This window comes from Neoarius graeffei, chromosome 28 (genome assembly GCF_027579695.1).
Source record: "Neoarius graeffei isolate fNeoGra1 chromosome 28, fNeoGra1.pri, whole genome shotgun sequence".
In the NCBI taxonomy this organism is placed as follows: domain Eukaryota; kingdom Metazoa; phylum Chordata; class Actinopteri; order Siluriformes; family Ariidae; genus Neoarius; species Neoarius graeffei.
The window spans coordinates 8,872,795-8,888,797 of record NC_083596.1 but is presented as its reverse complement, the minus strand read 5'-3'; the positions used below and the strand labels follow the sequence as shown (position 1 = coordinate 8,888,797).

At 41.5% G+C, this 16,003-nt stretch overlaps 1 protein-coding gene across 1 annotated transcript in view; it reads left to right on the top strand.

The window, feature by feature from the left end:
- Positions 1–16,003, top strand: part of ift74 (intraflagellar transport 74) — a 55,259-nt gene that overhangs the window by 25,949 nt on the left and 13,307 nt on the right. Inside the window, exons 9-16 of the mRNA XM_060912996.1 lie at positions 844–982; positions 2,344–2,406; positions 2,555–2,698; positions 2,787–2,827; positions 2,912–2,991; positions 10,274–10,327; positions 10,437–10,534; positions 10,712–10,838. Coding sequence (XP_060768979.1) covers positions 844–982; positions 2,344–2,406; positions 2,555–2,698; positions 2,787–2,827; positions 2,912–2,991; positions 10,274–10,327; positions 10,437–10,534; positions 10,712–10,838 — 746 coding nt within the window. The remainder of the gene's footprint in view (positions 1–843; positions 983–2,343; positions 2,407–2,554; positions 2,699–2,786; positions 2,828–2,911; positions 2,992–10,273; positions 10,328–10,436; positions 10,535–10,711; positions 10,839–16,003) is intronic.

Here is a 16,003-nt window from a genome sequence, read left to right as displayed (position 1 = left end):
AAAACGTAATGAAGGCTGCTGGGTTTTGGTGCAAAATGAAGAAGCGAGTGTGACAGTCAAAGTGTCCAGAAGAACTGGGGCTGGTTCTGGAAGATGCTCAGTAAAACCTACAGATCATTTCCTTATCAAACTGCACTCATTGTACCCGAGACTACGTTTTTTTATTTTAATTTTACTATTTTAAGGGTCGTCTGACACCAAATATTGACTTTGTTTTGTTTATTATGGCTTACTGCTTCCTGTTTATAGTATTTTTTTTATGTTGAAACACTTCATTTCATTAAGCTATGTTGGTCTACAGCATTTCTTTACATGTACCTAAGACTTTTGCACAGTAACTGATCAAATACGTTTCTGTCTTTTATGTAAAGTAAAGTTCTAGCATTTTAAAACCTGGTTACTCTCAAAAGTGAACTCAGGAGCATTGCGGACATTTGGAAAGCTGGTATATGATTACAAACTGAAATGATTAGGCTTATGTTTCTTGTTCTACCTTGATCTAAAATAAAAAAAATAAAATAATAATAATAAATAAAGTGCGTGTGAGGAAATCACATCTAGCGAGCAAAGCTTTAGACATTTTTATGGAGCCTGATTTTGATTTACAACATTTTCACATTGTTTTGGTGAAATTCATATTCCATTTATGGTCTCAAAATATGTTACAGACATCTCCGTCTCCATATTAATGCCCGTGGGCTTGAACAGGATTTTTATCAAACATCTATGGTTGTAATGATCAGGTGTCCACATACAGAAACTACGTGAATAAGATTTAGTCACCCAATCATTCATGATTAGATCTATTACATCCATTTATGGTCACATTTCTCTCTGTCTCAGGAAGGAGGACTTGATCCATGCTATAGAGGAAGAGATTGAAAGGGAGAAACAGGCAGCAGATGACATCGTGAAAAAAATGCCTCCAGAGAAACAAGCCAAGTATGCGGAGATGAAAGCTGTCAACGAGGAGCTGCTACAGGTCGGCTTAAAAAATCTCATCTCATCTCATTATCTCTAGCCGCTTTATCCTGTTCTACAGGGTCGCAGGCAAGCTGGAGCCTATCCCAGCTGACTACGGGCGAAAGGCGGGGTACACCCTGGACAAGTCGCCAGGTCATCACAGGGCTGACACATAGACACAGACAACCATTCACACTCACATTCACACCTACGGTCAATTTAGAGTCGCCAGTTAACCTAACCTGCATGTCTTTGGACTGTGGGGGAAACCGGAGCACCCGGAGGAAACCCACGCGGACACGGGGAGAACATGCAAACTCCACACAGAAAGGCCCTCGCCGGCCACGGGGCTTGAACCCGGACCTTCTTGCTGTGAGGCAACAGCGCTAACCACTACACCACCGTGCCGCCCTATTTTAATAATAATAATAATAATAATAATAATTCTTGAAACATTTAAAAAAAGTTACGTTCTTACCATCAAATACTTTTATTTAATATTTTTTGTATTTTGGGGGTTTTCTTCTTCTTTTTAGGTTTTTTTTTTGGCAGTTGGCAAACCAACTTAAAGGTTACTGCCACCAACTGGGCTGGAGTGTGGAACAGGAGATATTGGGGGGGGACTATATTCTTTTAGCTATTTCTGTTTCTTTTAAGGCAGCACGGTGGCGTAGTGCCCACTGGGTTCGAGCCCAGTGACCGACAAGGGCCTTTCTGTGTAGAGTTTGTATGTTCTCCCCATGGGTTTCCTCCAGGTGCTCCGGTTTCCTCAACAATCCAAAGACATGCAGGTTTGGCTAATTGGTGGCTCTAAATTGACTGTAGGTGTGAATGTGTGTGTGTGTGAATGGGTGCGTGTCTCTCTGTGTCAACCCTGTGATGACCTGGCGACTTGTCCAGGGTGTACCCCGCCTCTCGCCCGTAGTCAGCTGGGATAGGCTCCAGCTTGCCTGCGACCCTGTAGAACAGGATAAAGCAGCTAGAGATAATGAGATGAGATGAACTGATAACAATTTTGGGGGTTTTGTTTTCGAGTAGTTTTTATTTCATCCTTGGTTGGTTCAGCAACACGCGCTGCCATTTTGTTTTTCTCTACTCACGGTATATGAGCTGATAGACTAGTAGTAGAGTAGCCAATCAGAGCGTGCGATTGGTAATATATAGAGAATGTGGATAGAATAACAAGATTTACACCACTGGTATCTCAGCTCCAACAGAATAAGTAGCAAACAGATACGGTATATGTGGGAGAACAGTAGCTAAGTAGCTTCTGGTGTCATGCAGGAACTGTGTATACAAGTGCAAGCTTCAGTATTGTCAATGATTTGCAGTTTATGGTTGCATTCATTCTGCCGTCTACACCAACATCTGTGTTTCCAGGAACTGGCGGCTCGTCAGGACGAGCTGGACGCACTGATGGCCAGGAAGGAAACATTAGAAGCTGTGAGTGGACTCCTCACCCCTCACACGCACAAACACATTTATACCAGTTGGCTTTCACCTGTTGCACCGATGACCCCTGTTCTAGGAGAACCTCCTTTTCTCAGTCTCTCAGTCCCTTTTACTCTTTCTTTCTCTGTGACTGTTTTAGGACTTGGAGCACTCTCGGGTCAAGCAGGAAGCTGTGATTCTCTACGAACGGCTGCATGAACTGGAGCTGCGCCGAGACGCCCTGCAGGTTGAAGACAAGAGCATGATCTCTCCACAGGAAGAACGAGAACGTCTGCTGAAACAGGTCAACACATACCCCCTGTCTAATGCTGGTATAACAGATTTCACACCAGACTTTTACCCATCGATTTTATGTTCTCTTTCCCCATCAGGTGAAAGAAGATAATCAGGAAATTGCCAGCATGGAGCGGCAGTAAGTAACACTGTTGTTGATGTGATGAAAAAAAGTGGAACGTTTAAATTAGTCGAATCAAAAACGTGTTTCTCGGTTCCTCAGACTGACTGAAACACGGGAAAAAATAAACCGCCTCACGGAAGAGTTGCGACAACTTGACATGGACCTGGAGGACCATCAAGGTACTGCTGCATCATCTCCTATAGACAAACATCCTACCTGCCTACTTGCATGAGATATTTTAGACTCAGATCACAAAGGATTGCCCGAGTGTGTATAGGTAACAGCGCCCTCTTGTGTTAGAAATGCCTCATTAGCTGTACCACAGAGCCTTGATAGTAAGCACGTGATCATTTCAATGATCAGTTCTCAAAGTTATGAAATTATTCTATTTATTCTATCCACATTCACTGGATATGAGCAATCGCGTGCTCTGATTGGCTACTCTACTACTAGGCTATCAGCTCATATACCATGAGTAGAGAAAAACAAAATGGCAGAGCGCACCAAGTCAGATATATCACTTTGTTATCAAGTATTGAAAAGAAACAGAAATAGTTCAAAGAATATAGTCTCCTTCCGCCCAGATAGCTACTGTTCCACACTCCAGCCCAGTTTTCGGTGGTAATGCACCTGTAAGTTGGTTTGCCAACCAACCACCAAAAAAAGCCCTAAAGAAGAAAAAGAAAATGGCGACGCGGGTTACTGAACCAACCAAGGATGAAATAAAAACTCTACTCGAAAACAAAACCCCAAAAAATACCCCAAAAAACCCCCACCCAAAAGCAATGAAATATGGAATGACAGTATTAGATGGTAAGAACGTCTCATCTCTCATCTCATTATCTCTAGCCGCTTTATCCTTCTACAGGGTCGCAGGCAAGCTGGAGCCTATCCCAGCTGACTATGGGCGAAAGGCAGGGTACACCCTGGACAAGTCGCCAGGTCATCACAGGGCTGACACATAGACACAGACAACCATTCACACTCACATTCACACCTACGGTCAATTTAGAGTCACCAGTTAACCTAACATGCATGTCTTTGGACTGTGGGGGAAACCGGAGCACCCGGAGGAAACCCACGCGGACACGGGGAGAACATGCAAACTCCACACAGAAAGGCCCTCGCCGGCCACGGGGCTCGAACCCGGACCTTCTTGCTGTGAGGCGACAGCGCTAACCACTACACCACTGTGCCACCCTGGTAAGAACATATCTATTTTATTTTTCAAGAATTATTATTACTATTGCATTTTTCACAAATTGCTCCTGTCATTTCACCGGTTTGTTTACATTGTAAGCGGAAATGATTTTGTCAGACGTTTTGTACGAACTTTTCATTTACCGAATTTGCAAAAAATACTCCATTTCTCAAAATCCAGTGAATGTGGCTAGAATAAAACAGTTATTCCACTCAATCTCGTCGTACATGGCTCGGTGCTACGCGTCTCATCAGCTATCAGCTCATGTACAAGTCGATTTCATGGAATAACTGTTAAATGGTCTGTCTTGTTTGTAGGTAATTACCAATAAACACACAATGAAATTTTGAATAATAGCATGGAAAACAAAGTGTTGCTTAATTTTCTAAAACAGCAGCTCTGAAAGTAGTTCCAACTCGAAGCCAAATCACAGGTGTATATTAATGCTGTTGTTCTATCATGTTATAATTTCTTAGCCGGATCGCAAGGACTCTTCTCATATTCTAAGTTTAATAATGAGCAAATTTAAAAGTGCTGATATGGTTATAAGTTTTCGCTGAGAAGCTGCTTATTTAGCATTTTTGGAAGTAGTCTGTAGTGTCAGAAGAAGAGCCATAACATACCTGATAACAGGAATGTGTTTTCACAGGCATTCTACAACACTAAATATACACTACCCTTCAAAAGTTTGGGGTCACCCAGACAATTTTGTGCTTTCCATGAAAAGTCACACTTTTATTTACCACCATAAGTTGTAAAATGAATAGAAAATATAGTCAAGACATTTTTCTGGCCATTTTGAGCATTTAATCGACCCCACAAATGTGATGCTCCAGAAACTCAATCTGCTCAAAGGAAGGTCAGTTTTATAGCTTCTCTAAAGAGCTCAACTGTTTTCAGCTGTGCTAACATGATCGTACAAGGGTTTTCTAATCATCCATTAGCCTTCTGAGGCAATGAGCAAACACATTGTACCATTAGAACACTGGAGTGAGAGTTGCTGGAAATGGGCCTCTATACACCTATGGAGATATTCAAGTCAAGTCAAGTCAAGTCAGCTTTATTGTCAGTTTCTTCATATGCGCAGGTCATACAAGGAAATTGAAATTACGTTTCTCTCTATCCCATGTAAAGACATAGACAAACATAGGACTGACATTAACAAGACAAACATTAAAGCGCAAGACAGGACCAATAACAGTGTAACAAGCAATAAGTAATAATAAAGTAATGATTTTAAAAAAAATTGAGACATTTAACATTTAGAAAAATAATCTAGGCTAAAGACAGGAAGATAAGAACAAGACTAGTATACAAGACACACAGTACAGTACAGCACAGTCCAGGGCAGTCCAGTTGAGGTTATCACAGTAGCAGCATTATGTAGAATACTGTGTTAAATAATAATGTGTTAATAATAATGTGTAGCAGCATTCAGAAGCAGCATATGGTAAGTTGTTATATTGCAGGGCCCAAGGCAGTTCTTATGAGATAGTTCAGGGAAGGTGCAAAGTCACATGTGTAGTTCCATAGAGAAGTCTTTTCCGTGGAGGGCAGCAGCAACAAGAAACAGTGTATGGTGTGTAAAAAAAGTGAGGTAGTGCACCAAAAACCAGACATTTGCAGCTAGAATAGTCATTTAGCACATTAGCAATGTATAGAGTGTATTTCTGATTAGTTTAAAGTGATCTTCATTGAAAAGAACAGTGCTTTTCTTTCAAAAATAAGGACATTTCAAAGTGACCCCAAACTTTTGAACGGTAGTGTAACTATAAACCAGGACTCGAGTCTGACTCGTGCCCTGATTTTAAGGACTTGTGACTTGACGTGGACTTGAGCACTGATGACTCGGACTTGGACTCAGACTCGTGCATTAACTGCATTCGGACTCGTAAATTGGAGACGAGGACTTGGATTTTTTTCTTCTTTTTTTTTGTAACATGCCATAATAATTTGGCATAAGATATTTATATCTGGGGTGGCACGGTGGTGTAGTGGTTAGCGCTGTCGCCTCACAGCAAGAAGGTCCTGGGTTCGAGCCCCGTGGCCGGCGAGGGCCTTTCTGTGCGGAGTTTGCATGTTCTCCCCGTGTCTGCGTGGGTTTCCTCCGGGTGCTCCGGTTTCCCCCACAGTCCAAAGACATGCAGGTTAGGTTAACTGGTGACTCTAAATTGACCGTAGATGTGAGTGTGAATGGTTGTCTGTGTCTATGTGCCAGCCCTGTGATGACCTGGTGACTTGTCCAGGGTGTACCCCGCCTTTCGCCCGTAGTCAGTTGGGATAGGCTCCAGCTTGCCTGCGACCCTGTAGAACAGGATAAAGCGGCTAGAGATAATGAGATGAGATATTTATAGCTACATTAATTTTTGTAATAATTTCGTCTAAGAGTGTCACACCTGTGTGCACCTTGATGCGTGCATCAGATAGACTCTCGGGCGTACTCCGGACAGCACGCGTGCCAAGCGGACTCTCGCGTGCGCCATAAACGTCTCGCACCTGAACAGGATTAAGGCTTGAACAGCGCACCAATATAAAAACTGTGAAAACAGTCTTACTTTGCGAAGTATTGAGTTGCGTTGCTGACACATTACCGAGCCTTATTTCCTTGTTTGGTTTCCTGATCCCTGATTTCCCGTTTCTCGTCTTTGATTCTGCCGAGTCTACGATAGTCTGTTTGTGCCTCGCTCGACCTATCACCCGTTTCACCATTTTACGATTTTGCCTGTGTATTGTTTACCCATTTTCACTTGTATTAATAAACACACCTTCTGCACTTACATCCGTCTCCCAACCATCTCTGACCGAATACTTCACACTCCCTGATAAAGAGAAGCACATTCACCTGTTCATACGTCATGTTCAGGAACAAACTAATGTTAATGGCGCTGAAACAGACACCGTCAAATGGTGTGGGTGGAGTCTTGTTCTCGGACCCGACTCGAAATTTTCTTTAATGACTTGGACTTGATTTGGACTTGAACACTGGGGACTCGAGACTGGACTCAGACTCGAGGTTTAGTGACTCGACCAAAAAGTATCACTCTTTAATGAATACAAACTTTTCAGAAATGGCAAATTGCTTTAGGGACATACAGTAAAGTACAATGATAAAAACATTTGCTTCAATGCCATGTGGGGAAGCCATGGCTTAATGGTTCGAGAAGCAGCTTTGGCCCCAAAAGGTTGCCAGTTTGATTCCCTGGACCAGCAGGAATGGCTGAAGTGCCTTGAACAAGGCATACAACCACCGACTGCTCCCCAGGCTGCTCTGGGTGTGTTGTATGTTGCTCTGCTAAATAAGATGCCTGCTAAATGCCTGTAATATAATGTAAAAATTGGTATTTAAGAAAAAAATATTCAGATTTAGCATGTTGTCATGGTTACTGCTGTCACGAGTGAGTTAGCCCTGCAAGCCAGACTTCTCATCATTGCTTTTAATCATTTTATCACTAAATTTGGTCAAAAACTGCATCCTTTCACATGAAAGGGTCACCACAGACACTTTATGAAGCCCAATGGCAAAAGACAAGATCCTGTTTACTCGAAACAAAACTTCAAATAACTTTAAAAGACGTGCTGGCAGGATGTTTATTTACTCTTGTTCCGAAAAGCACGGTTTTCAAGCCTCCCTTTTTGCTGTCATATAGAGAAATGTGAATAGCCAGTCAGGTTTAAGATTCTGAAGCTCATAGCCAGAAAAGTGTACAAAAGGTTTCAGACACTCTGTGGGCCATGAGCTTTGAGACTCACGCTCATCCCTAATCAGTAGCGCAGAGCGATGCAGAAAATGAACTTTCCAGAAGAGCAGACACCCCTGGCTCGAACAGAGTCCATGATGTATGTGTTCATGCTTTTTTCCGAATTTCTGGGAAAGCCCCTGGGACAGATATCGCAGTTGATTCAGTGTGTAAGCACTCGGCAATTAGGCTTTGTTTTCTCTCGGGGCTGTTTGCCCTGAACGGACCGTAAATCCGAAAGAGCTTTTTGGATGTGTTCCAAAAACTTGAGCATCCCTCCTGGATAGGGTCTAGGGTAGAACCTAGAAAAGATACAGAAAGGTGAAACAGAAGAAATGGTGTGTGTGTGTGTGTGTGTGTGTGTGTGAACATCCAGACCCGATCTGTCCACTGTAAAGAGGAAGTGGACATCACAGGCTCATTGTACAGCATGATCTAAACTACACAAACACAAAACATACTGACACACGCAGCATGGTGCTCTGTATTGTTGCTTTATATCAAGCTGTCTCACTGTATTTCATATTGTTTCATCTCCTTTCTTTTTCTCATTGCGTGTCTTTTTTTCTCCTTCCTTCTTTCTCTCTGTTCATGTCAAGACGGTAAGAGTATTTCCATATGTCCCTGTACGTGTTAGTTTCAGTACCTCTGGTGATAAATCGACGTAATTATCTTTATAGAAGATGGGTTAGATAGCTAGCTAGCTAGACAGATAGATGGATAACTTTATTGTCATTCACCTGTACGTTCAGAATGCACATTTGAATTAAATTTCATTCCACTAGCTTACGTCAATATAACTGCTGCATATAACTATTGCACATAATCCAGTAACCAAAAATATCATATTTACAAGTAGATACTTAAATTTGTGCGCACTAAAAATGGTGTGTGCTAAAAAATTGTGTGCTGGGGGCGTCATGGCTCAGGTGGATAAGGTGCCATACCATAAATCCAGGGACCTGGGTTCGATTCTGACCTGAGGTCATTTCCTGATCCCTGCTTATTTCCTGTCTCTACACTGTCCTATCCAATAAAGGTGAAAAAAAGCCCCAAAAGATATCTTTAAAAAAAAATGTGTGTACACTAAAAATTATGTGCATGAAAAATTGCGCGCTAAAAATGTGTGAGCGCTAAAAATGTGTGTGCTCTACAACCTTCTTTACAGAACCGATAATGTAATAATAAGAGATTGGGTGTATGATTATAAGGATTGTTAGACAAGCTGATCCTCAAAATGATCCTGGATCCTTTGTTTATTTGTGAGATGTTTCTTGTCTTTATGCTCATGTCTGTTGATAGTTAGATAATTAGGTTAGTTATCTCTATATTAACCTTCATCCTACCAGCCAATTTTACATACACAAACTACCAGGCGGGGTCCATATGGACCCCAGGAGGGAATACCTTGAAATCAATGCAGTAAGAACCAATTCAATGCAGCAAACAGACATAACTTCATTGAAGAACAAAATCCATCTTCTGGCATACCTGTTTGTCTCGCGAACTACAGTACAATATCAATCATCTCAGGTGTCATATACAAAAGAAAGGCCTCTTCAATACTTGCACATTCAGCTTCATTAGTGACACCAGGTCGGTTCCTAATGATGTCTTGAGCCTGTTGACGTCCACCTGGAGGAGGTGCCTGTTGCCATACAGTCCCATTTCTTCCTTGTAGTACACCTTGCTGGTTATTCTGTTGGTCTTGATCCAATGGATGAGCAACTTGAGCAGGTTCATCACCTGGATGTTCCCCTTCAGCATCCCCTTGTGGTTGGGCTTGTCCCCTACCTCGTCCTTGCCCTCTACCACAGCCACGGCCTCTACCGCGGCCTCTACCACGCCCTCGGCCTCTTCCAGGGCCTCTGTTTGGAGCAGCTGCAGCACCATGGTTCCCTATTTCTTCTGGATTTTGATCAATGGGTCTGTTTTCATCTGTATGTACTTGCTGCTGAACTACTACTTCAGTATCACTTAGATCTGAGGCTTCAGAGATGTGATCTGCCTCAGATCCCGATAAGTCACTAAATTCACTGTCCTCAGAGTCATTGTTTGTGTTCAGAATCTGCCTTAAGGCCTCTGCTGCTGTGTATCTAGCTTGTCTTTGTCTGTTAGCCATTATAAATCTGAAACAACCAAAAAGAAGTTAACTTTCAGTGTGCTATTCAATTATAAAATGAAAGACAGATAAATTTTACTCTGGGGTCCGGTTGGACCCCAGTAACAAATTAGTTATACCTTCACAATGGAAAAAGCTGATCTTCCGGTGCTTTAGTGTTTTAATTAAGACATAAATTATGACAAATTCATAAAACGGTGAGGCAGTATGTCACATATTTTTAAAATGGTAAACAAATATATAGGTGCGGGGTCCAGATGGACCCCACTTGGTAGGATGAAGGTTAAAGGAATAGTTTGATTAAACAAGTCAAGATATTCAGGAGATGTCAGAAAATTCTAGTTGCTGATAATTAAAAAAAACAATTTTTCCCAAAGATGCAATCTTTACTTTATTAACAGGTGAACGAACCCAAAAGTACAAAGAGCTGCAGAAAAAAGAAGAGGAAATCGACAGTGAGTGTAATCTTCCTGCTTGTGTTTGCAGTGGGACTTGTGTAAGTGGCTGCTGAGGTCATTTCTCTGTTTTTAAAATATTTTATTTTTATTGTGCGCGTTTTCACAGCTTACCTGGAGACGTTTGACACAAATCGTGCTCAGGAGCTGGAGCACATGGAGGAGACTCAGGCCAGCATCGTGGCTCTGCTGGAGCAGTCTAGCAGGGTAGAAAACTGCCCACTCAGCATGTTCTCTCATTTCTGAAACCATCAACAGTTGCTCGTACAAGCATTTAGTCTAGAAGCTATTTTTAATTCAGTGATTTATAGATCAGTTCTTTGGCTTCTGGTGAAATGTTAGCCAGTTCGTCAGGGTGATAAAGGCGTTCTGTTTTTCTTTCAGATGATTAATCGTATGAATCAACTTTCAGCCGTCAGTCCCCATGAGCTCAAGTCCATGCAGGAGGACCTCAGCTTTAAAGAGACAGAGATGCAGAAATCTCAGAGCACGGCCAACGGACTGTCTTCTGGTCAGTCACACGCACACATGCGTAGCTTGTCATGTTACCAAGCAACTGCAAAGTCTTTCCTTCTTTACTTCTGACCGTCACAAAGCACTGACACTGAAGACTATTTTCAAAATTACTAAATAAACATCTCTCTGCAGACAAAATTAACCATATGAATGCTGCCATGGTTTTGGAATCTGTTTATGTGGAGTGTATATCCCATACATGTCCCTGTCTAAGTTGTGACAGAAACAATAATGTATCAGAACAAGTGTCTTAATATAATATATTCTATCCATATTCACTGGATGGATATGAGCAATCGTGCGCTCTGATTGACTACTCTACTACTAAGATATCGGCTCATATACCGTGAGTAGAGAAAAACAAAATGGCGGAGCGTGTTGCTGAACCAACCGAGGACGAAATAAAAACTCTACTCAAAAACAAAACCCCAAAAATACAAAAAAAAACATTATACAGGGTGTCTCAAAAAAATGTACTCACACTTTGAATGACGAGAAAACCTTTATTTATGAACATAGAGTGAAATGGAATAGCTTCGAATACAGAAAAATGTAATTGAAGAATCATGTTCGCAAATGTTCAAATTGATGACCATTATTGTCCAGACAACGCTGATAACGCGCACCAAGGGATTCGCAAACGTCACGAAACAGGTCATTAGGAATATCGCGACATTGTCTTTCAATTTCCAATTTCAATGCATCAATTGTTCTTGGTTTGGTGCAATAATTTCCTGCCATGCTGTGATTAATTAATTACACCTGCAACACAAAAAAGGCAGCATGTTAGGGACAGTTAAAGTGTGAGTACATTTTTTTGAGACACCCTGTATATAGAATGAAAGTATTTGATGGTAAGAACGTATCTTTTCTTTTTCAAGAATTATTATCATCACATTTTTCACAAATTGCTCCTGTCATTTCGCCAGTTTGTTTAGATTCTTCATCTTTAAAGGAGAACTGAAGTCTTTTTTAAACTTGCTTTATTTCTTAATTAACGTGTTATTCAATTACGTTTTCGGTTTTAGTAACCTTATATCGTGACTCGTATTGGCAACTAATTGCAATTAAATATTATACTTATCGGCCTATTCGGTGTTTAGCCGTGTTGAATTTAGTTCGTTTGGTCCACGGCAGGCGTCGCTTATCCGCGCGATCTTCACGAGACTTGTGCGAGACTTCGAAACGTCAAGTGTCAGCCAGGCGTCAGTGCCGCCATTTTGAAAACTGTTTTCCAAACGAAATATTGCACAAAAACGAGTTTAAATGATGATTACTGCCTACTTTTTCAAACTTTCCTGATTGCTATCAAAACAAACAAAACTTCCGGCTTGATTACATCAGCGTTCGAAAGAGGGCGCGCGCGTCTTTTGACAACGTTGGCAGATGTTGGTCACTTTGATTTCCGCTGTACGTTTTACTTCCGTCCTACGATGTCTCGCACAGGTCTCAACGAATCTCGTTTATGGCCATTGCTTTGACATATGGACTGATATATTACAGAGCATATTTCAAACACTCATAACTTGCTATAGCAGCGACAAAATAGCGATCAAAAGTGCATTCCGATATTTAATAAAATGAGAGAAATAGAATTTTGATCATAAAAAATGTGCCTTCAGTTCTCCTTTAAGCATTCAAATTTGTTGGATTTTTTTTTAGACTGGTTCAAAAGCTCAAAGAAGTTTGAAAAGTACAGAACTGAAATGTCAAAGGAAGAATTAAATAAATGGCTAAAGCTATTCTATACCTCGGCACGACAGCAAGGCGGCACTTTCTACAAAAAAAACAACACTAAAGTCAACTCGTGCAGCCATTGATAGGTGTTTAAGAAGTCTGACTAAGCGGAAATGATTTTGTTGGACGTTTTGTATAAAGTTTTTATTTATTGAATTTGCTAAAAATAAAAATGCTCTGTTTCTCAAAATCCAGTGAATGCGGATCGAATAAAACAGTTATTGTACTCATTCAAGCTTGTCGTACATGGATTATAGTAGGGCTGTGCCGATAGACGATGCCATCGTCCATCGACGATGGTGGTCATCCATCACAATGGAGAGCCACCATCGTGATACCACGCCCCCTCCTGTCATAAACATGCATATACGGTATCATCTGGGCCTATTTAACCTAAAAAGTTAGTTTTTTGTTAGTTAGTTTTGTTTAATATATAAATATATTATTTAACATATAATTATATATAAATACATAATTATATAAATCATTATAAAGTAATATCCTATTACCGCTTGTTCACGTAGGCTATGGTGCAGGGACGTGCTAGTGAACATAACATGTGGTTACACAAATACAGTATGCTACTAATAATAAATTTTGACTTCATTTTTTAGCCTACACTATACTTTTAATGTAAAATTTGTCATGTTGTTCAAACAAATAGCCACTATTAACGACTTCAGTCGGGAAATATTGCACCTTATCAAACGGCAGTGAAGCGCAGACTTCGGCAGAAGTCAAATAACTTTAATCTGGTAAATAGGCCTACTTTCAGACACAAAATGGTCCACTCTAAGCCATAATGTCAAACCAAATGGAAGAATGAAGGTGATTCTGATAAATGTAAAGACAGTAAAAAAAAAAAAACAATATTAAATCATGATTTTAAAAGCTGGCGCAATAATTCAAACACTAATAAATTGGAAAAATTAGCGCGTTCAAGTGCGCACTAAAGGCCGAAACGCATCTTCAATTGATATGGTGTAAATAAACAATGAGTAATAGCTTAAGTGTAGTTTCTTCTCATAGTTTGAATACTAGTCTTTCATTGTTAGAGCAGATTAATATCTTGCCGTGATCAGTGAGTGCTCGGGGAGGTTCATTTCCACCTGCGCTTTGCGCAGCTCATTTCTCCGAAGCCAGCTGTGCGCAAACGCAGTGTTGGCTGCTCGGCAAACTCCAAACGCTCGGTCTGTACTGGCCCTCTGTTGCGCAAGCGAGTTGGTTATGGCCAGGTTCAAATTGTGCCCAAAACAACTTAACCACGGCCATTTCAATTGCCTGATGGCTGTGACAATATTCGCCCCGTTGTTATACAGGCGATCTTTTTCTCCTCTATTTTCCATTCGGCAAGTGTCTCGCGCAATGCGTCTTCTAAATTGTCCGCTGAATGTGTCTCTGGCATGAAACTCGTCTGCAGGCATTTGGACTGCATTGCCCACTCTCGGTCCACATAATGTACGGTAGCTGACATATAGGGCATCATGTTGCAGCTGGACCACATATCCGTTATCAAGGCCAAATATTCCACATCACCTAGCGCTTTTTTCTTTACGTGCCAAAGCCTCGGATGAGTATCTACTGTAATACTTTTAATAATAATAATAATAATAATAATAATAATAATAATATATTTAATAATGTGGTATTAAAATCCCCCCCCGCCCACGATATGATCGTCCATCACGATGTTTGCACTGTAAACATCGTCGATGCCAATTAAGGGGACATCGCACAGCCCTAGATTATAGCCGACTCGGTGCTACGTGCCTCGTTGGCTATCAGCTCATGTACAACTTGATTTTGTGGAATAACTGTTAAATATATGATTGATATCTCATCTCATCTCATTATCTCTAGCCGCTTTATCCTTCTACAGGGTCGCAGGCAAGCTGGAGCCTATCCCAGCTGACTACGGGCGAAAGGCGGGGTACACCCTGGACAAGTCGCCAGGTCATCACAGGGCTGACACATAGACACAGACAACCATTCACACTCACATTCACACCTACGCTCAATTTAGAGTCACCAGTTAACCTAACCTGCATGTCTTTGGACTGTGGGGGAAACCGGAGCACCCGGAGGAAACCCACGTGGACACGGGAAGAACATGCAAACTCCGCACAGAAAGGCCCTCGCCGGCCACGGGGCTCGAACCCGGACCTTCTTGCTGTGAGGCGACAGCGCTAACCACTACACCACCGTGCCGCCACGTGATATATGATATAATATAATATAATATAAACCTTGTAGTCAGATTACTGTCAGAGCTGCTGAACAATCAGAATTGAGAATTCATCAGCACTGTAGTCTTATAAATAATGAATTAAGAAGATAATTCTGTAAATAAGTTGACAGCAAGCTTTAAATTTTGCATGGAAAGTTTTTCATGGAGTAAAAACAGTAACTGTCATAATTAACGGCGTGGCTAAGTTCAGATGAGGCGTTCCGCCTTATTAGTGTTCTTTTATAACCCAATAGCTCTCTGCTGCTGCGCGTGACCTGTAATAATAAAAGAGAAGCACCCGTATATGCTGTAGTCCCCAGAGAAAGCTAACTCAACACGAATCAAGGTGACCAAACGGTCAGTTACACTGCTTGTGTCCACTCCCCAGTTCCACATCCTTCTCCTTCACTCCCTGCTATGTGTCAAAATAGTGGCTGAAGCTCAGCCAAGAGGCTTTCCTTCCTTTGTGTAAGACACCTTGGAGCTGCGGTATCCCTCCCACTCCTTAGTATCGTCTTATCTCCGCAGTGCCGCCCCATTTCCTCCGCTGCGCTCTATTCTCGGGACTACCAGGCATTGTTCCTCCGCACCCTGTTTGTTTATTTTCGAGCAGTGCACTTTCATAGCCTGCTGAAAAGCAGTGCAGGGGAATACCGAGCAGCTCGGCTTTAAACGAGGAGGCTGCTGGAGTTCAGAAGAAAACCAGCAGGGACTAATTTGTCGTGCTAATGCATAACGTTCATTTCAGGAGGGTGCATTTCTTTAAAGAAATAGTTCGGTGGAGAATTAAGACAAACACCGTGTATGGTGTTTGAGTTTTATTTCATACACGCTTCAGAGGCATTGTTAAATCTAATTTTTAAGAAAACAAAGATGGCTGCTCTCGCAAGATTGCAGCGTTCAGCTCTGACATCTGTGGATGAGACATCTGTTTTAATGTCAGTGTGGGAGAATAAGCATGTACTACTTCTCTGTGCTTTTATATTTAAACATTGTTTTCATTTTGTACTTTTTTTTTTTCTGGTCACCTGCCAATTTGCACCCTCCAGCCAGCTATCATATGACCGCTACCAGCGAGGGAGGGTGAAGCACAAGGCACACAAACACAAACACATGTTTCTTCCGAGACACGTAAAGCTAGCCAGCTGTTTCAAAAAGCATCATAACACACTTGGAGGAAAGCGCTATCTGCCCTC